The following is a 21,652-nucleotide window of genomic DNA, read 5'->3' on the forward strand; positions in this document are numbered from 1 at the left end:
TTATGTATGCACAGTAAGGCAGCAGATTTTAGCTTTTAGAATCTGCTTTCATACAAGTACTAGAGAATACCAAGAACCAGCACTAAGTCACTCTAAAAGTCTACTTCAGTATGTCATGTTTCGTTTCCACATTGTTTGTACACTTCATGTCCTAGATCAAACTGTCCTCCCCTCCCAATGACTTGACATTACTTGCTGAGATAAATAACAGCCACCTGATGTTAATGCTCTCACAGCTACCACATTTCATGCCTTTCAGAAAATGACTTGACAAACTAGCATGGAATAACACATAATTAAACAATTAATCTCAGCAGTCACTGGAACTGTTAATCATTTTGTTTTAGCAACTAAGATTTCTGTTGCAAACCAGCACCTTGTGGCTGAAGCACAAAGATGCACCACTAGGAACAGAAATGCTTGAACTGGTTAAGTGTGAGCCAGCCCAGGGCCAGAAGTAGTGCTGAGTCTACAACAAATCTTGTTCTGTTTCTGGACCCAAACAAGGAAGGTCTTTACCCAGCACATGTACATGAGTCTACACTACCTCAGCATTTCTTTGGTTATCTACTATTTTCTAATACATGCACCACAAGCAAAGGTAAAATCAATTCCTCCACCATGGTCAACAGAAACTAATCTTAGGATCTTGCATTCATGTTGATTCTAAAAGTTTGAGCAAAAATCTTGCAATTTTCTGTTTAAAATTTTATTGCATAAATGTTAGAAAAGACAAGTGAGATTAAATTTGAAGTGCTGCTCCTCTGTCTCCATATCACAGTTCAAAAATTGAACCAGATCAGAGAACTGCTTAACTATTTCTTTAAATTTGGCATGATCATGATTGCTAGCATTAGCATCACTATTGTAGTGACAACTGATACTCAGCCTCTAGCCATAGCAGGCTGTGCAGGAGGTGAAAATGGAATTGAAGGATGAAGCTGTGGCACTGGTCAAGTGTAGCACTTTACACTAGAAAAGCTAATGCAACCAGGCCTGTGCCCTGACCATCAGCACTTAAGACGCCTGCCCCTGTTCACTGAGAAAGGAGATGTGCAACTTGATGCTATTTCTGCTACTCACTTGGATGAGCAAGTTCGTTTTTAGAGAAGGCTTTGCAACACTGAAAATACAGTTTATGACTAAGAAGTAATTTTCTATTTCAAAATATAAGGAAACAGACAGAAAAAAATGGTAATTACCCAATTCTGTATTATATAATGTAAGCTCTGCCAGACATTTAAAACTCTTGATGCAAACAAGATTTTTATCTATTTGTTATCTTTTTTTAGTCGTACATCATAGCTACCTTTGGGGGTGGGAGGGGAAGAATTAAGCTCTGAAGAGGCCTCTCCATAAAGGAATAGCAGAAGAACAAAGACTTAATGTCAAGGAGAAGAAATTAACATCTTGAGCTCAGGAAAACAAATGCCAGTGATTTAGATGGTTCTGGAAGTTGATGAAAACTGGTAGAAAATGAAAAGCCTAACTGTCAGGAGAAATGCTGCTATTTCTTGGAGCATCCTTAACTGTCAGAATAAAATGCAATGCGAAGAGAAACACTGCAATCTTTATTAGTTAGTACGTGCAGAAAGATAGCTTGTGTCACTTTACAGGTTGACTTGACACTCCTCCCAGAATATTTCTGCAGTTCCCACAGATTTTTTTTCTCCCGCTAATATACTGCAGGAAGCATACTTCTAAATGAGTCTATTCAAAGGAGTTTCTGTTCTGAAATTCTCCAAATTTGAGGAAAAAAAAATTCTTTGTTCTCTTGTTCAACTTCTTTATTTCCTATGTGGGGAAAAAGTGTGTCGAATATGATTTGGTGATGAATGTGTAAAAGACAAAGAAGCCTAAGCCTGTCACACCTTTTATTATCCCATGCTGTGTTAAATTAGTATACTTTTCCTTTAACTGATGCACCTTTTTTTATGGATAAGGGTTGTGCAAGCAGATTATACTTGAAGGGTATCAGGAAGGAACATCCAAAAACTTCCAGAAGAGGAGCTGAAATTAGCATAGAAATTGAAAAGCCGTCCTTGAACTTGCTTTTGATAGGGTTTTTTTCCATAATAAAAATCAACTGTATAACACAAAACTAATGAAATTAGACTTATTTCCAGAACCATACTAAGGGTTTTGCAACAAACTTTGTGTTGTTTGGCCTATCTGCATCACTTGCAACAGCAAAGACACCTCTGAGATGTCTAGTGCTATAGTGTCCTGTCAAAGTTTGATAAACCATGTTTACCTGGGGAAACTCCAAACACTGTAGACTCCCGCTTCAGATGCTTAAATAATATAAGCAACCTTCCTGGTTCAGATCTTTGCCAGGTACCTCCCTGGGTGTTAATCCAGTTACAACCAAATCTGATGTATCAGCACTAGTGTGGAAAAGTACTTGTTAAGACAGAAATAAACTTGGCCTAAGTTTGTAGGGATTTAGTTCCTATAAATCTAAAATCCTGAATTTACTGGAAGGAAATAAAGTGCAGAGATAACAGACAACTAAGTGACACTAAGTGAGCAGCCACAGCCATTTTATTAAATAGTCTGAGTTGTTAGAACCTTAGTTTTTCACATAACTAAGCTCCCTTGATGCTGCAGGGAAAACTGCTCAAGAGAAAAGAATGAGAAATTAATTAATCTTAAAGTAGTGGCCAACAGTGCAAAAGCCATGGGAACTAGTGACAAACATCAAATTTTGTATGATGCCCTATAATTAAGCAATTGTAATGATCAGTGCTGGAACTCTTGAAACCTCTTGTAGAGCTAGGGTAATACATTTAAAAGTACTAAAATCAGTCAGATTTAAAAAAAAATTAAAAAATCAACAAACGTGTCCTTACCTTTTAGTGTTAATGAATGAAGCTGACTCTGAGGGAGAGTTAAAAAATAAACAGAAAAAAGGACTGGAAGACTGGGAGATCTTCAAGAACAATTTGATAAACAAGTAGAACCAGCAGATTTTTTTTTTTAATTGAAAACAGATGTTGTCAAACAATTCTGATTATCTGACAAATTTGTAATTTGAGACTGCAAATACAATTTCAAGGATGCAATAGCACCTGTAAAGTATCTATATTTGAACAACAATTAAATAGATTAAGTATTGACTGATATCTTCTACTATGGCACAAATGGTATTTGATGGCTTCATAGTAACATTGGCACATTTCCTTTAGTTATCTAGTAAATAGACAGTTATTGACATTTAGGAACAGTGTAACGGCTGCCAAGCCAGGCAACAGAAAGGCCAGGATTGCCATTAAGAGCAATCAAGCTACAGTTCCTTAAAATAAAACGGGTATTAATAATGCCAAGTTCAACAGGGTATTCAACATCAGTCTCCCAGTTTAAACTGATCCCAGAGATAGTCAATGCTATACGTGTAACTCTGAATTAGTGCCAGACTTTCTTCCTCTTGTCTTGCAAATTGAAGTTCACAAGTCTAAATCTTCTTTTAAAATTGTCTGTTGTATAATTATTATTATGAAAACAAATGTTTATTGATGTTCTTAGTTATGGAGGTAACTATTACACCTCTGATTTCACAGCTAAACCTTACTAAATGAAAACCTATTACTGTGATTTACTGTGGAATTAAAATTTTCTACACTTTACCACACCTTTCATTTAATTAAACAAGGGCAGTAAAAAGAAGGGAGTGCAATTTCTCTTTTTTTCAACAACTGTCAATTACTGAACGAAGCAAGACTTAATATGCATTTATTAAGGTGTTGCTAAAAACATACTCATTCCTGCTTGAAATTAAAATTACCTTCCAAGACAGTTATCAGAATGCCTCTAGTTTTCAATTCAAGGGAATTGAAATCAATGAAAGTGAACTCAAAAATACATGATTTTATTAAATTACCTGACAATATATGACCAAATTTGTTGGCTCTTCCTACCCATTTTTTTATTGTTTAATAAGTTTGATTTTGTTTGCCTTGTAAATGTACACATCCATACAGATCTTTACGTTCCGTTAATGGTATAGAGCTAGCTTAAATTTCAAGAGTTTTAAGCAAAAATTTTTGTTATGGAGCACATATAAATTTGAGGATTGATGCAATAATTATACTCTCTTCAACCTATGTTCGATTATGGATGCCTATGCTATAAAACAAACAAAAAAACCACTACCAAACCAAAATCCTTTTCTAAGTCAGTTACTGTAGGATTCACTAATGTATAAAAAAGTCCGTGCATTTTGAAACAACGGGTAGCATTTCACAGTTCTGTCTTTAAGAATCTGTCATTTTGTATATTTAGTGGTAATAAGAAACAAACAAAAGGTTCCATTGGTAGCTTTAAGAAACTGAAAAGCACCGAGTGCCAAATGTACACTGAAATCTGTGAATTCAGTTAGAACCCTCTCTTCCTTGAGGCTGCTCTACACAGCTCTTCATTTATTAGCTAGCTCAGATTACACCAAAGTGTAGTGCAAAGGCCAGGGGAACATCACAATTTCACCCATATTTTCTAGCAGCTGTACTTTTTTTCACAGGTGTTGCTATAAAGGCAAAAAGATTCTGACCTTAAGGTCAAATCACAGGGCACTCAGGTGTTAGTGGAACAGAAGGAGCTTAAATAACCATGATTTGCACATATGGACCAAACAGGACTATAGTGCAGGCATTTCATTTTTCAAAGTGAATTTGGAAAAGAGGCAAATACGTGCCCAATGCATCTCTATCAGTTCTTTGTTGCTTATTTAAAACATTTTTTTTTTTTCTGCCTATATTGTTTTCCAGTGATGACTGGAACTATGTTAATCAATTACACAAGGAAAAAAAACAGCTGGACTAAAACCCTACCTTTACACTGTGTCACTTACTAGTCAAAAGTTTTGCTTAAGATCACATACAGAAAAAATATCTAAGCTCTTTCTAAATCAGAGTCATAGGATAAACCCACTTCTCAGTGTACAAATTTGTAATTTGGCACAGGCAATAAAAAAGCATGCTCCATAAAGATGCATCTAAAAATCCATGCCACGTGTCAAGTTCTGATTTAAAATCTCTGAAGTAACTTGCACTGTTCTGAATTATTTCAGTGTCCTGCAGTCATGTAAGATGTTACAGGGTATCTTTTTTGTTTTTCCCACTCAGCAACTGACCTTGCTCTGATAGCTGCTGACATCTTCTCTCTCACAAATGCTCAACTGACAGACTGCAAATGAAGTTTTAAAAACCCCCAAACATTTCAAATCAACAAAAACCTAAAACCAAACAGAATCCCTCAAACTACTTCGATTTCCAACCATCTCTGCAGTAAAGGTCTTTTAAGTAAGTTGGTGCAGTGACACTTCATTCACTGTGACATCAGAGTACCAGCCATCTGCATTGTTACCAAGGTTAAATTCTGATGTCAGTAGAACTGAAAATCTACATGCCACCCCAGGAGATTTTCCATATCACTGGTGAAACAGAAAGTAGTAGGCACTTTTTTCTCTCTTTTTTTGGTCTATAGCCAAAAGCCACAAACTGCTTGTAATATATTGCATATGACAAGGCATAATCCATCCTTTACACTAAATGTATCGTAGAGTAATGTCATGGGAATGCAGGGACTTCGAATGGGCACTATAAATCCCTGCATTCCCAGGAATACTGAATAGCACTAACATCTAGAAACAGCTTCTCTGCTGTTAGGATTATTTTTTGAGGTCTTTTTTCCAGTTTCTCAAAGCCAGCCACACATCATTGAAATGCTACAGTACAGAATACAAACCACTTGCAAATATTTTCAGTACTAAAGCAAACTCTTCATATGTCTGGAACCAGAACACTATTAAAAAATGAGCTACAGGAGGGTTATGAAAAAGAATCTAACAGTTTGGTTTGACTTCAGTAACAGCTGAGTACAGAACTCCCAGAGGCACATCTAACCCTCTCACAGCACTCCCTTTCCAAGTAAGAAGCTTTGGTATTATCTGTTCTGTGCTTGGCAGAATTAGAACAAGAAGTACAATTGCTTAAACACTCCTTTGGTCAATCTGGGAATCCTGTCAACAATATTCTAATAAACCCTTTGAAAGTCTGCCTAAGTAACACTGAGCAAAACAGTACTTTGTCAAAAAACAGGATGAAAAAAAGTATGTCAGCATTATGACACAAATGTGCATTAAAGTGCTAGGAGACCACTTAGTTGAAGTGTGATGTTTGGCGCCTTGGCAGTGCACTGCAAAACAGGGAGACATCTAACAATTTTTCATTAAAGTTCTATGAATAGGCAGGCTCAGTCAGGCTGTCAGGGACTTTCTGTCAGTGCCAATTTTCTAGTAAGTGCAGAATGCAGGGACTACTTCAAGCTGATTCGAGTCATGATGTGTAAGCAAAATCATAGCTGCTATCCCTGCTTTTCTTGCCTTTCTATATTGTATTGACTACACTGTTGTTAGAGAATATATAGAATAATTAGTTGCTGATGCTTGCTGTCTTGCATCAACCTATGCACTCTCAATGAAGTAATGGGGTCAACCTGCTTGCTTTCTCTCTAATGTGCATATGCACGTACACAGAGGAGATTTTGCACTTAAGGATGTCATTTTTAATTCATGTGTAACTGTATGGAGAAGGAAGTGGGCTGTTATACAACTATTTGTCTATGTAGCAGGTTCAGGCTCAAAGACAGCAGGTCTATGAAAAAAAGACACACAAAGTATATATGTTCATATGAATATATAAATAAAAGTACACATGAATAAAAGCTATAGATAAAGCTGTAAATTAAAAGATCAGGTATAAGAAGTAGTCTTTTCCAGGCACTGTTAACCAAAGAGAAAACAGTGAGTACCTGCCATATTCATTAGTTCAATGAACTCCTACCTACCCTTGCAATCAGGTGATTAATTCATTATAAACAGCCCATGAAGCTCATGGCATATGCTTTACTATGTTTCCTTTAACTGTCAACTCGCTATTTACATAAAACTACTCAGAATAGCTCACAGAAAGACAATACTATTTTACAATCAATGAATGCAGTTAATGCCTTTTCATTATCATTTCATCATACTGCAGTATGATACCATACATAATAATATTAATCCTTAGTTGCCTGATGCTGAGAACAACCGAAAGTTCACTTCAGATGGTAGAGGAACATTTGATCTCCAGAACAACCTCTGCTGTACACTGCAGCTCTGTCTTCCTTACCTTCAGCTGCCTTGATGGTGTAGCCATTCTCTTCATTTGGTGGAACTTCGAGGAGCTGCATGACCCTGTCCAGCAAACCGTGGATAATTTCAAAGCCCGGGCTCTTGTTGTAATAAACAGCACAGAAATGCCTGTAGTTTCTTGCACCTACATCTGAAGAAGAAGAAAAAATTATGTTGTCTGGGAATCTTTACCACACTTTCAATGATTATTTTTTTTTTTTTTATGCATCAGTTTCCTTGTGCTGTAGTTTGAGGCACTGGCGGCTGAAAAGAGAAATGAATATGTAAAGTGACTTCTCTGACACACCTGTCATGATCTGAGGAAACAGTGGGATTTCTTTAACCTACTGGATTCTCGCAGTCAGAAATGCAAATAAAGACGCAAGGTTTCCTGTGCCTTGGACAGGAAACAGTGTGGTTACAAGCATCTTCTTCACAGTGGCAGGTACCAAGTATATAGTTAAGAGTTAAAGAAGTTAAGAACAGAATAGCCAAAATGCAAATACTCAATAAGCATCAAGGAACTTGCAATGCTGGTGGGAAAGCTAAATATTTATAGAACTGAGCTGCAGAATAAATATCAGTACAAAACAACTAGCCCACAACTTGAAATAAGTAATAACATTAGCATGGTGATTGATGAAAAGATCTGAATTCTTACAGGTTTCCAAATCATAACTGATGTTTTTTGTGATTGTCTTGGACATTCCCATAACCAAGTGACTATGAAAAATGTACTACATTGCACAAACTTAAGACACAAGTGACTCCAACTTTGGAAAGTTCCTTAAGTCAAAACCCTAAAAACCACAGTAAGCTTTCTTAGGTAATTGATTTCACCAAAATAGGTTTTTCTTTTCTAAACTTCAAAAATTAGTATGTAGTAGTATGCTGTTATACTAGTACCTTTAAGCTACATGATCTCTCTAACAATACACACTCTCTAGCACTACTGTGCCCCACTTTGAAGCTTTAGTCACTGTGGGCTTCAACATTTTCACTTTCTGAGAGGAAAAGATCTCTGAATAGAGTAACAAATCTATTGTCACAGCTCCCAGTTAGTAGCAGTGTAATTCAAAATAACGGTTAATTTCGTGAAGTCGTTTATTGCCTTCAGCTCTTTACCTTCTCAAGGTTAAAGTACGTGTTCAGCAAGTTTGGTGTATACAAGAGCAAAGTTGCTGAAACTAGGGAAGGACTCTATGCGGCTGTCTTCTTCTAGACATTCACATGCTTTGAAAGCCCTGTAAGTGTATATACATTGCACTTCAGTTTGCAGCAGAGCTGCACTTCTGAAGGAAATCTCCTGATCTCTCCCACTTACCGTGCTTCTGTTCACACTGTAAAGCAACCCTGCAGCTCATAAACCAGAGTTTTTTCAACTGCAGTTCAGCCAGGACAGATGTACCAGAAGGGCACCTGAATAACTTCAACCACTCAAGAGTCATTCAGCACACATGATCAGGCTGGAGCTAGGACAGCCTGCATGCATATAGCATGTCATCAGCTAATCTCCCTTCTGTACTCCACTGCTTTGTAATACTGACATAGAGTGCAACAAGTTACAGCCAGATTTTCATGCATAGATTTCTCCTTTAGAGTCCTCTGGCTTCTGTAGTCTCCTAGTTGCTCATGTCTAGATGGATGTTCTTTCTCTTCCACTTAACAGTGATTAGATATAGGGAGGAAATGTTTTTACTGACAGTGATTTCATTCCTTTAAAAAAACCACAACAAACAAAACCCACAAAAATCCTTCTGATCTATAAATATCTGTAATGTTTGAGGGTAAAGAGGGAATAAGAACTTCTTCAGTAGTGAAGGAATGAAGAATGAATGAGTAGGGCAGCACCATGTGACATGGTTGCAGGCCTAGGGCTTTCATATTTCTTCAAATTACCCAAAAGAAAGCCACATAAAAACTGGTATACGCCAGGGTGAATTATGTTTTTTACAGAGGCTACTCTGCATGCCTGGAACTCTGGTCATGAAACAGCTGAACTTAGTGTTTCCAGGAAAAAAAGCACTGTACAGCATACCGCTCATAGAAAGAGTGTGGTTAAAGATCCCTATACAGATAGTGACTTCTGAATTGTACTTCCGCATAGTTCTGGACATATCAGAACTGAGCACTTCAGACCTCAAGAGACAGCTCTTTTCTACGGGCATCACTTATTTGCTGCTGCGTTCAACACAAGAAATAAGGGACATCAAAATCAACAGGAGCCAAGCTCAAAACAAAAGGAAAAGTGGGTTCTTCAGGCTGTACAGAGTTAAGTAGTGAAACTTCTTCCCCACAAGATTTTGTGGCTATTAGAAGCTGACACAGCTCTGAGGAGACATAAGAAGTTCATAGGATTTAAATCTATTACTTCTTACTCCAGAAAAAGAACCATGTTTGAGTTGAGAAGCCCCTGAGTTACCTGTGGCCAGAGAAGAGATGAACACTCTGGAAGTACTGTGTATGTGCAGCTGCTCTCATGTCTTTCCCTTGACAACCACTTTTCACTAGTGTTAGACAGGTTATTGGGCCAAACAAGCCTTTGGTCTTTGTGTCTGCTTAAATACATGTAGAAATCTTAGCACTCAATTGAACTGTTAATATCTACCACATGAGAAATTAGAGATGATATTTAAATTAAATTTACATCTTGTTTATTTACCCTAACTAACCATTTAGTAACAACAAATCTGTCAAAAACTAAATAGGAAAGCATTTATCAAGTGACTAGAAATATATGGATTAAAAAGGACTGCAAAACCAGGAGCAAGAGCCTACACAAAAGATGAAAGCACAGCCTTTTTGAGCCAGAAGTAATTCAAAACTTCTAGTGCAGCAACTTGGCAATACAGCTGCAAGTTCTCTCATCAGTCACTGAAAGCTGAACTCACTGTTGCAGTAAGTCTGCATTTTGTCACTCAGGAGCTTTATTCTGTCATTATAACAATCACAGAATCACAGAATAGTTAGAGTTGGAAAGGACCTTAAGATCATCTAGTTCCAAACCCCCCTGCCATGGACACAGATTGCAGCGTCAAATAATGCTGAAGAATCCAATCCTGAAGTTAAAGTGGCAACACAGAGAAGCAGAGAAAATATCACTAACTGCAACACCTGATTTCTCGTCTGAGCACGCAGTCCCATCATATGCATCTCTATTTCCCAGCCCTACTAAGATACCAATCAGTAATACAGTCATGAGTGGTGGATAACTTATTTTCACGTTGTACTGAGCAGCAGAAAGGAAGAATATTTTTTTCTTCATGAAGACAGCATAGAGCTGCCTTTGGGAAGAGAAACTGGGCTAGACATTCAGTAGAATGTTTGGTTTTTTGGTTTTCTTTTTTTTAGCAGTACTTGTGACAACTATCTAAATTTAAATTTCATTATTATTCAGTTGGTCAGTGGTGTCTTCAGATCCCTATTCTTAACTGAAGCATCAGAAATAAATATGCACAACATGTCAACTATAAAAATCATTAGTAAAGGGAAAGATGCATTTTTGAGCATTCAAAGAAGCTGTGTTATAAAGCTTACTCCTCTACAGAGTTATATTACAAGACAAGAAGCTCATGCACTACAGGCAATAGAAAAAATGAAAGTATTAGGAACTGTAGGCAAAAGCTGGCAGATGTTAGAAATGCTTCAGTTCTTTATAACTCACTTAAGAGATCTCTTGTGTCATGCCATGCAGCATTTCTATTTTTTAAATGAGCCTGCCGAGTATGTCAACCTGAATTATATATACATATATATTTCTGAGACTTCAAAGCACTTCCTGGGGATGCTGCTGAAAAACAATCCAAAAGATGGGCAGCTGGTCAGGAATATGTGAGCCAAAAGAGTACAGAAGAAGACAGAGTCATGTATGCTGCCCACTTCCAAATTAGAGATGCTTTGGAAAAAATGACTTGGTGATCTGAAAGGGGGCACCTGCTCATTTAAACTTGTCTCTTAGTCTCACAAAAATCTTCAACTATTATCTGCATATAACGCTTCCAGACAGTTTGGAAAAATGCTTCAAAATATGGCAGCAGCTGTACTCGGAAATGATGCAAGTTGTGCTAAATGTGCGCTACCGTAAGATTGCCAGATTCTCCAAGATCACTGGTCAGAGGTGACTTTCTAATGGATTGATTTCTTTTGTTGTTGTAAGGGAGAGAAAGGGTATTCTCACTTAGGACTGGTGGTATAAAGTGATGACTTACATGCTGAACTAGTCTAACTATCCTAGAAATGACTATCTAGTGTTACCAGTCAACCACACAAATGCTGTGTAACATAGTCAAATTGGCACATTTCCTCCTGCCTTGAGAAGACATGCTTCTGCTCAGATTTGGTTCCATTTAGTTATATTAAATCTGGTGCACATTTTGCTAATTTAGTATGTCAAACCTTTCTGCCAGATATGTCTGAAGGGAAGTATGTTCAGTTCACCTTGGTTATACTCTGGGTAAGAAGGTATTTTATCAAAAACAGTGTGTTTAAAAGAGCTAGGTTCATTCACACATGAATGACTACAGGATGCCATTTCAAATACAGTTAATGTCAGTACTCTTTTGACCTATACTTTTGAAATTTTTAATTGGAAATTCTGCATGCCAAAATCATGAAATAATAAAATTAAATTAGTCAGTCTGATGACATAAGCCTTCTGCAGGAAATCTCATTCCATATGTGAGAGGACAGCACCACAATTTTCAGGGTTTGCAGAGTTACCAGTCGTTCTCCCCTCCCCTTTCAAACTGTTTATTAGACAAGCATAATTTTCAAAGTAAATTTGGGAAAGACAGCAGTTATTCTAAACACAGCATTAAAAACAATTTCAGATACTGTTCACAGTCTGCAAGTGCTCAACGCATGAGAGCTGCCCAAGAGCATAGGGTACAAAGCTGCTACCTCAGAAGTCTTCATCTTTCATCTGTTGCAATGATCCCCATCAAAATGAAGTACACTACAAAATCAGTCTTTATAAAACTGTTAAGCTGCCACCTACGTAAATGAAAGCTTCCAAAAACTACAATTAACACATATGAAATACAAGTAACAATTTAACTTTCAAATTTTATAAAGCCAGAACAAATACACTTTTGGTTCTGAAGAATGCTGATGTTATTCTGTACCAGTTTGTTATGCACTACAGCAAACTGCATGCCCAACAAGGAGTAAGCTGCACCACCAAACTGTCTGTATTTAATAAAAAAAAAACAATCTGCATGGTTTGCTAAAATTGCTTATTTTGCTTGGCAAGCCTCTTTTTTTTCTTTAAATAAAAAAGAGCAATCTACAAATTAAATTCATCACCAAAGCAATTTACTTGCTGTTTTGTTTATGCCTTATGTAAACCTTTGTTTTGCAGATCCCAGATACCTTAAATACAACCACTAAACTCTGAAACCAGATAATGAAACATCAGAACCATTCCTGCTGCTGAATTTAAAGTAATATCAGCTTTTTTCACTGAGGCAAAACTTCATTCAGAGTTGTAACTCAGTGTACAAGCACTTCTTCCCAAAGGCTGGAGCTTGTGCACTCCTTTTCCCTTAACATACCATATAGAAAGAAATTAATCAGTAAATTTTAGTTAACTTTTTTCACATTTAAAAATCCATTTTTCAGTTCATTTTACTTCAATACATTTTCCAGAATAAAATAAGTTAATTTGAAATTTTGATCCTGTACAGTGGAAGCAGTGCAAAGAGGCCCCAAAAGACAAGAAGGATTTCACTGAAGCTTTTGAAAAGTGAACTAGCTGCTTTGTTTCACATAAAACAATTAAGGTTAGGGAACAATTCAAAGGCAGCCATGCCTTCTTAGCATAGTTGGATGAAGTGGAAAGATAAGGAAAACTTTTTGCAAATGAGAGGGGAAATTTCAAACTTGAAATGTTGAGCTTTTTATTTACGCATTTTTATACACAGACACGCTCTATTCTTTACCCTGTATCTGTGCTATGTTGTCAGTTTTCCAGAATTTTGGAGAAGAAATTCAAGCAATGCTGTTTAAAGATGGTGGAGAAGGGATTCATATGGAGACACAACGACCCCGAAGTCTTTCTCTGAATTACAGCTCTCCAGAACCTGCTGTTCCCAGACTTGAGACCTACTGGTTTTCAATTGGTATAGCATTGCACACCTTTGAGACTGCAGCAATTTAATCAAGCTCCAGTACTGTAATAGCAGCATGGCTTTGATATTTACTACTTTCCAAGGTTTGTGCTGCTTGAAAAGGCTACCAGCAGGTAGCTTCTTTCATGAGTTATATCCCTGATAGGAATACAAAGGAGCACTAGATTAAGAGCAAGTAAAAAAGGGTGCATCAATATAAGCAATTTAGAGCAAGTTATTTTTGGTGCAAAACTGTCTTGCATTTATCCTTACAGTATTCTTGAGATATTTTTAAAGGATACTCAGATGCGTAAAAATATTTGCAACTTAACCTACTTGCACATTTGAGAGACCATCTAAAATGAAGCTGTATCTCTAGCAACTCTAAACTCTAGCCTGTTACCACAATCTCTTAGCTCTTGCACTGTGCACATAAATTAAACCCAAACAATGTAGTATGTAATGCCTATTACATTTTTAAAGAAATACAGATTTACTTACTATTACCATCTGTTATTGTAAACATATTTCCATTAACAAAAATTTTGAGGAAACTTCTCTTACCTGTATTAGGATCTTTCGCTACAACGTCAGAAATCTCAAAGAGCTTGAGAGGCAACGGCATCTTTCGGTTAGCAGCAATAGTTTTCAGCAGCCCAGGAAGAAGGGTTGTACGTGCCACCTGCAGGACAAATATGGGTGCTGCAAGTGAAATGGCTTCCAAAATAGTTCAGGTGAGCTTCTTCTTTTGCTCATTTGTAATAAGAGTTTAAAAGTAGTCAGGCGCAAATACTGCATTTCTCTCCTATGTTTAAGCATCTTTGATTTAGAATTATTAAACTTGAAAATGTACATACGCTGCATGTTCTTTAGACTGAATTTTCTGACACGGCATATATGTGAGCATAGGTATTTCATAGATGCTTCAGCTGCAGTGCATAGTAGAAAAAAAATACAGAAAGAAATGCAAAAAATTCCCATAAATTTAATCTAATTTATGCAAAAGAGAAACACCATATGTTATTTTTGAAATATTTAGCGCTATCTGAACTATTGCTACTGCAGGATAACAATGAAATAGGCAAAACCTAAGTAACAGGTTACTTCGGTAATGAGGGGAGATCATGAGGGGAGAGCAGGAAGGGCGGTGAGGGAGATCGTGAGGGGAGAGCAGTGATGGTCACGAGGGGTGAATTGAGATCGTGAGGGGAGAGCAGTGGTGGCCATGAGGGGCAAGGGGAGATCATGAAGGGCTAGAAGGGACAGCCATGAGGGATGAAGGGACATCATGAGTGGAGAGCAAGGGCAGCCATGGAGGGCAAGGGGAGATCTTGAGGGCAGAGCAGGGGCATCCAAAAGGGGTGAAGGAAAATCTTGAGGGGAGAGCAGGGGCAGTGATGAGGGAAGATCATGAGGTGAGAGCAGGCGCAGACATGAAGGGCGAAGGGAGATCATGAAGGGATAGAAGGGGCGGCCACAGGGAATGAAGGGACATCGTGAACAGAGAGCAGGGGTGGCCACGAGGGGTGAGGGGAGATCATGAGGGAAGAGCAGGGGCAGCCATGAGGGGTAAGGAGAGATTGTGAAGGGATAGCATGGGCGGCCATGAGGGATGAAGGGACATCGTGAGTGGAGAGCAGGGGCAGCCATGAGGGAAGCTCATGAGGGGAAAGCAGAGGCAGCCATGAGGGGCAAGGGGAGAGCAGGGGCGGCCATGAGGGAAGCTCATGAGGAGAAAGCAGCGGCAGCCATGAGGGGTGAGGGGAGATTGTGAAGAGAGAGCAGGGCGGCCATGAGCGATGAGGGAAGCTCATAAGGGGAAAGCAGGGGCGGCCATGAGGGCTGAGGGGAAATAGTGAAGAGAGAGCAGGGCGGCTATGAGCAATCAAGGAAGCTTGTAAGGGGAAAGCAGAGGCAGCCACGAGTGGTGAGGAGAGAGCAAGTGCAGCCATGAAGGGTGAGGGGAGAGCAGGGGTGGCTATGAGGGATGAAGGGCCATCATGAGTGGAGAGCAGGGGTGGCCATGAGTGGAGATTGTGAAAGGAGAGCAAGGGCAGCCACAAAGGGCAAGGGGAGAGCAGGGGCAGCCATGAAAGGCGAGGGAAGCTCATGAGTGGAGAGCAGGGGCAGCCATGAGGGGAGCTCATGAGGGGAAAGGAGAGGTGGCCATGAGTGGAGAAGGGAGAGCAGGGGCAGCCACAAGAGGCAAGGGGAGATTGTGAAGGAAGAGCAGGGGCGGCCATGAAATATGAGAGGAGATCTTGAGGGGAGAGCAGAGATGGCCATGAGGGGTGAGGGGAGAGTAGCGGTGGCCATGAGGATGCAAGGGGAGAGCAGGAGTGGCCAGGAGGGGTGAGGAAAGATTGTGAGGTGAGAGCAAGGGCAACCATGAGGGGTGAGGGAAGATCATGAGGTGAAAGCAAGGGCAACCATGAGGGGTGAGGGGAGTTCTTGAGGGGAGAGCAGGGGCAGCCATGAAGGAAGCTCATGAGGGGAGAGCAGGGGCGGCCATGAGGGAAGCTCATGATGGGAAAGCAGAGGTGGCCATTGAGGGGCAAGGGGAGAGTAGGGGCAGCTGTGAAGGGAGAGCAGGGGTGGCCATGAGGGATGAAGGGACATTGTGAGTGGAGAGCAGGGGTGGCCATGAGGGGCAAGGGGAGAGCAGGGGCAGCCATGAGAGGCGAGGAGAGATCGTGAAGAGAGAGCAGGGAGGCCATGAGGGATGAGGGAAGCTCAAGGGGAGAGCAGGGGCAGCCATGAGGGGTGAGGGGAGCGCAGGTGCAGCCATGAAGGGTGAGGGGAGAGCAGGGGTGGCCATAAGGGATGAAGGGACATCATGAGTGGAGAGCAGGGGCAGCCATGACAGGCGAAGGGAGAGCTGGGGTGGCCATGAGTGGCGAGTGGAGATTGTGAAGGGAGAGTGGGGGCAGCCATGAAGGGCAAGGGGACAGCAAGGGCAGCCAAGAGAGGCAAGGGGAGATCATGAAGGGAGAGCAGGGGCAGCCAGGAGGGAAGCTCATGAGGGGAAAGGAGAGGCAGCCATGAGTGGCGATGGGAGAGCAGGGGCTGCCACAAGAGGTGTGTGGAGATTGTGAGGGGAGAGAAGGGTCGGCCATGAGGGGTGAGGGGAGATCGTGAAGAGAGAGCAGGGGTGGCCATGAGGGGCAAGGGGAGAGCAGGGGCGGCCCTGAGGGGTGAGGGGAGAGTAGGGGTGGCCATGAGGGTACAAGGCGAGAGCAGGGACAGCCATGAAGGGTGAGGGGAGATCATGAGGTGAGAGCAGGGGCGGCCATGAGGGCTGAGGGAAGATCGTGAGGTGAGAGCAAGGGCAGCCATGGGGGGTGAGGGGAGTTCTTGAGGGGAGAGCAGGGGCAGTCATGAGGGAAGATTGTGAGTGGAGAGCAGGGGCGGCCATAAGGGGCAAGGGGAGATCATGAGGGGAGAGCAGTGGTGGCTATGAGGGATGATCGTGAGGAGAGCAGGGACTGACATGAGGGGCAACGGGAGATCATGAGGGGAGAGCAGGGGCACCCATCAGGGGTCAGGGGAGATCATGATGGGAGAGCAGGGGCGGCCACGAGGGGCAAGGGGAGATCATGAGGGGAGAGCAGGGGTGGCCACGAGGGGTGAGGGAAGAGCAGGGGCGGCCATGAGGGAGGAGGCAAGATCATGAAGGGAGAGCAGGGGTGGACATGACTGGTGAGGGGAGATTGAGAGGGGAGAGCAGTGGTGGCCATGGGGGAAGATCATGAGAGGAGAGGTGGGGCAGTCATGAAGGGAGATGGTGAGTGGACAGGAGGGGTGGCCATTAGGAAGGAAGGGAGATCGTGAGGGGAGAGCAGGGGCAGCCATGAGGGGTGAGGGAAGACTGTGAGGAGAGCAGGGGTGGCCATGAGGGGCAAGGGGAGAGCAGGGGCAGCCATTAGTTGCAAGGGGAGATTGTGAGGGGAGAGCAGGGGCGGCCATGATGGGCGAGGGGAGATCATGAGTGGAGAGCAGGGGTGGCCATGATGGGCGAGGGGAGATCGTGAGTGGAGAGCAGGGGTGGCCATGATGGGCAAGCGGAGAGCAGGCGCAGCCGTGAGGGGAGACAGTGAGGGGAGAGCAGGAGTGGCCACGAGCTGTGACAGGTGGCCATGAGGGGAGATATTGAGGGGAGATAAGGTGTGGCTGTGAGGGGTAGGGGCGGCAGCTATATAGTGTGGGGCACTATGAGGAGACATATGAGGGTGGCTGTGACTGGAGATCATGATGGGCAGCCATTAGGCGAGAACAGTTTGCCCTTAGTGATATGGTTTTGTGGTGGGCTTAGCAGTCCTGGGCTAACATGGGTAACGATTGGGCTCAATGATCTTAAAGATCTTTTCCAACCTAGTCGATTCTAAGATTCTATGAAGTATGCACTTACAAAACAGAATCAGGCATATTCAGATTGCAGTTGTGTACAACCAGAAATACATAGAAAATGCATGCAAACAGCCAAGCAAGAGGCAATCATATTACTGTTCTTAACAGATCCATTCCCATGTGTTTCCTGTGTTCTCCATTCAAATACTTCTTTGTAAGGGCATCTTTCATGCCCGCCCTGTCCTCCAAACTGGAAGAGTCTGATTCAGTAAATTTAATGGAAAATGGATGGGAGTGACTGCTGCTTGACTGCAGGTAAAAAGTTACCATATGCTCAGTCACATCTTATCATTGCTAGTGCAGCATTTCTGTTGATTTATCCTACTTCTAACAAATGAAGTGTTCCAGCTGCAAACTCAGCTGGAAGAGTATCCCTGGCATCAGCCTTCCCTTGTGGTGCTGACAGAAACAGGGGTGGGGGAAAAGCCATCCCGAGAATCTCTTTACAGTTAACATCTAAAGTTGAAAATTTATAATGCATCAGAGAGTAACCTTTCCCAACTTTCAGGGGGGCCAACAGATTTTAAAGACTGAGGCTATTTTTGACACAAATAATATTTAGCCAATTATATGACTGCCTAGCAGCACAGCCACTGCAAAGGCCTGGTCTTTGAAGAACAGGAATCTGAAACTGTAGCTGGCTAAAAGGGCTGCTACTTCTCTTTTTATAATACTCAGTAATTTGTTTGTGGTACATTCTATATTACTGAGTTGAAATCACCATGCCAAACTATGTATGTGAACGGGTGATAACAGTCTAAACAGGTTACAACAGTGTCTTGCATGACTGCTGATTTGTGAACAAAAAAATACATGAAAGCACCCCAAAATTCTGTTCTTGAATCTCAAAGCAGCAGGAGACTGCTTTTAGTATTAGAGGCAAGATCTAGAAAGGTAACTTAGATACTTGGAGAAATTAGACTTACTGAAGAAGATCTTGAGGGGGAAAACAAACAAATAACAAAATATTAACACTCACAGACTGCTGAAACTTTTCTAAACCTTTCTAAAGAGTTTACCTTTGTATTTCTTAGGTTAGAAACAAAAGACTCAAATTTATCTTTCCCGTAAACTAAAGAAAGCAACTTTAAAAAAAAAACACTTTCTAAAACCAATACAAAAATTATGGGTACGCTTTTAGGTATTTTCAGAATTGTTGACAATACTGTACTTGAGCTCTCACACTGCTCTAGCAAAGATCAAATTACCTAGAAATGGGTATTAATTCTGTACTGTCCTTTAAGTATTTAAAAAGAAAAAAAGGAATAACAATTGTTAACAGTTAAAAAACCCAACATTTCATATTCACAGCTCATGAATTTTAGAGATTGCCAGACCTAATAATTCCATTTATATTGAATGGCTTTTCCAAATGCAGTAGTTGATCAATTATCTGGGATTTTCTGTAGTAAGATGGCTCAATTTTGCCACATGCTGTCATACAGAGCACGGGAGTTTACTGCTAATAGTATTTCACATCAAATAAGGTATTTCTCAGTGAAGGAGTAACAGAAGATGACTGCTAGCAAGTTTAGCACAAAAGTATGCACATCCTCTTTAATGCATGGAAAATAGCAGTATGGTTTATAAATTTTATTTCCTATTAGTTTCTTTTTCTCCTCTTTAGATACAGACAACGTTGCTCCCAAAACCCGAATTATCTCACCTGAAATTCTGCAGTTTTGGGGTTTGCTATGCGCACAGCTTTTGTTTCAGAGATATCCATGCCAAGTTTATCTGCAACGTCCTCTTGGGAACACTGAGAGGAAAAGACAAAATACACCAAAGTCAAGTAAGTGAAAATAGACAGTAAGCCAGTGATGAAATCTGATATTAAGAATGAACAATGCAGTTGTAGCACTTGCTCTGAGGCCCCATGATGTATGCTCTCTTGTGCAACACGAAGTTTTTCATAACAAAAATTAAGCCCCAGTCTTAAGACTAAGTAAGCAAACTGGTTTATCTACAAAATGTTAAATACTAACCAAAATTAAGCTAATTTAATGAAAAAAAGGCAAGTGTTTACTTTGGTTTCTATCACGGATAGTTGTAATCTGTTTTATAAAAAGAGGCTCAGATTCTGCCTCCTGACTTCCAATGACTGAAGTATTTTATTTTGAAAATAGTATCTGTAAAGGGACTGTTACCCCAGCTTTCTCACAAAGAAAATCCCTTGTGGGCTACTTACAGAAAATAAAGTACTGTCTATGAAAAATAGTTCGTATGGTCAAGCCTTCAATTTTAATAGCTGCATAGGATTCTCATAGTTAGAATCATAGAATCGTAGAATAGCTAGGGTTGGAAAGGACCTTAAGATTATCTAGTTCCAACACCCCTGCCATGGGCAGAGACACTTTCCACTAAACCATGTCACCCAACAAGTGACATCATTCATTGTTGGTTTCATAGTTCATTGTTGGTTTCAATTTTTTGAACTGGAATATTTTTAAAGCCCTTATTCTCTGGGTGTATTTTTAAACTGGTCAGTAAAGCAATACGCATGCACTTTATCAGGCTCAGACTATGTCTGTGCATGTAAACAACAGATGCTACTGATAAGATCCACATCACAGATTTTCAGAATTTATAGCTTTATTAATGTATTAAAGAAACCATTAGCAGACTAGGCATATAATTGAGGATTTGCTGGTATACTGCAGTCTCCCAGAAGTGTTCCCTTTGCACTGGCAGCACTTCGAAAAGCATGCTGATAGACCAAATGTGAGGAAAATGAGCAGATGATTTAAAAAAAGTGGATTACTAAATTAAAAAAAAAGAAATCAAATGAATGCTGACCTTAGGAGGAGAAAACTGTGTTAAACAGTTTTCAGATGTGTATCTAAACTACAGTATGTTACTGCGATTTAAACTAAATGCATTTTGGCTAAATTGGAGCTCCTCAAAAAAAGCCATGTTGCTGACTAGAAGTATAATTTTGGGCTCAAACCAAGAAACAGACTGTCTATACAAATACACAAGCAGTGTTTGTCACATAATGGTGGGCTACAGAATGTAGCAGCATAAATGATATTTGTCATAGTCAGGGGCCTCACACTGGTTTCTAATAGAGTGTTGGTGACACAGCAGACTGTGGGTTTCATTTCCACAGCAGAAATACAAACATGTAATGTGATAACATGATATACTGCATGATCTTACAGAATTTTGCTGTTGCAGTTCATAAAGGTCTTTGGTTGTAGTGATACAGGTGTGATATATTCAACATTTTAAAGTGTACCACCTATTCAGTGCTGAAAAAAAAAATTATATTTACTAATGAATAAGGAAAATATAGAAAAGTTTGACCATGTTGTATGTATGATTTCCCCAACATCCCCCTGGTACTACTGCAGGTAGTCTGAACAACTTTGTCAAATATTAGCACTGCAGGAAGAAATACTAATCATTTTTCTGGTTACTTAAATGAGTTAATAACAAAATATTAAAATTTAAATATATTTATCAGATGTTAGAATTAGTTCAAATTTTTCTTTTGAAGCTCAATGAAATCTGGAGGTTTTAACATTTCATTTGGTCCATTTGTATTACCAATTCTGGTTGCAATCCCTGAACTTTTTAAATGCATGTAAGTGTTTTGGGACTCTGCATCACTGGATATTAGAAACTTTTAGTAACTTATCAAAAAATAATCTGTGATCAGACAACTATCTCTTAAAAGGTTGTGTACTTTCAGGAACATGTATTTCTGGCCTCTAATAATTAAGTTCAGGAAAAGGCTGGGAAATTTCAGAGAGGTTTTAATAGAATATATGATGGTAGCTCCCCATTTGCTAAAATGCACACAAATTGCACTTTAAGGCAAAGGCTTTGAGTGGATTTTGAACAGAAAGGATTCTCTAAAACTTGTAGCGTATTTTCAGTAGCTGACTTTATCAGTCTCAGTGTGTGGACAGTTAATACCATGTACATTTGGAGGGCATGGGTGCATGTACTTGTTTTTATTTTT

The 21,652-nt window shown here is 40.2% G+C and overlaps 1 protein-coding gene across 1 annotated transcript in view; it reads right to left on the reverse strand.

Moving 5' to 3' along the window:
* Window positions 1-21,652, reverse strand: part of FARSB (phenylalanyl-tRNA synthetase subunit beta) — a 48,800-nt gene that overhangs the window by 14,274 nt on the left and 12,874 nt on the right. Inside the window, exons 14-16 of the mRNA XM_057417086.1 lie at window positions 19,352-19,444; window positions 13,843-13,960; window positions 7,170-7,322 (exon numbers count right to left, since the gene is read on the reverse strand). Coding sequence (XP_057273069.1) covers window positions 7,170-7,322; window positions 13,843-13,960; window positions 19,352-19,444 — 364 coding nt within the window. The remainder of the gene's footprint in view (window positions 1-7,169; window positions 7,323-13,842; window positions 13,961-19,351; window positions 19,445-21,652) is intronic.

This window comes from Pezoporus wallicus, unplaced genomic scaffold, assembly GCF_028554395.1.
Source record: "Pezoporus wallicus isolate ANWC-B61680 ecotype Strahan unplaced genomic scaffold, APGP_CSIRO_Pwel_v1 contig_360, whole genome shotgun sequence".
NCBI classification, from domain to species: Eukaryota; Metazoa; Chordata; class Aves; order Psittaciformes; family Psittacidae; genus Pezoporus; species Pezoporus wallicus.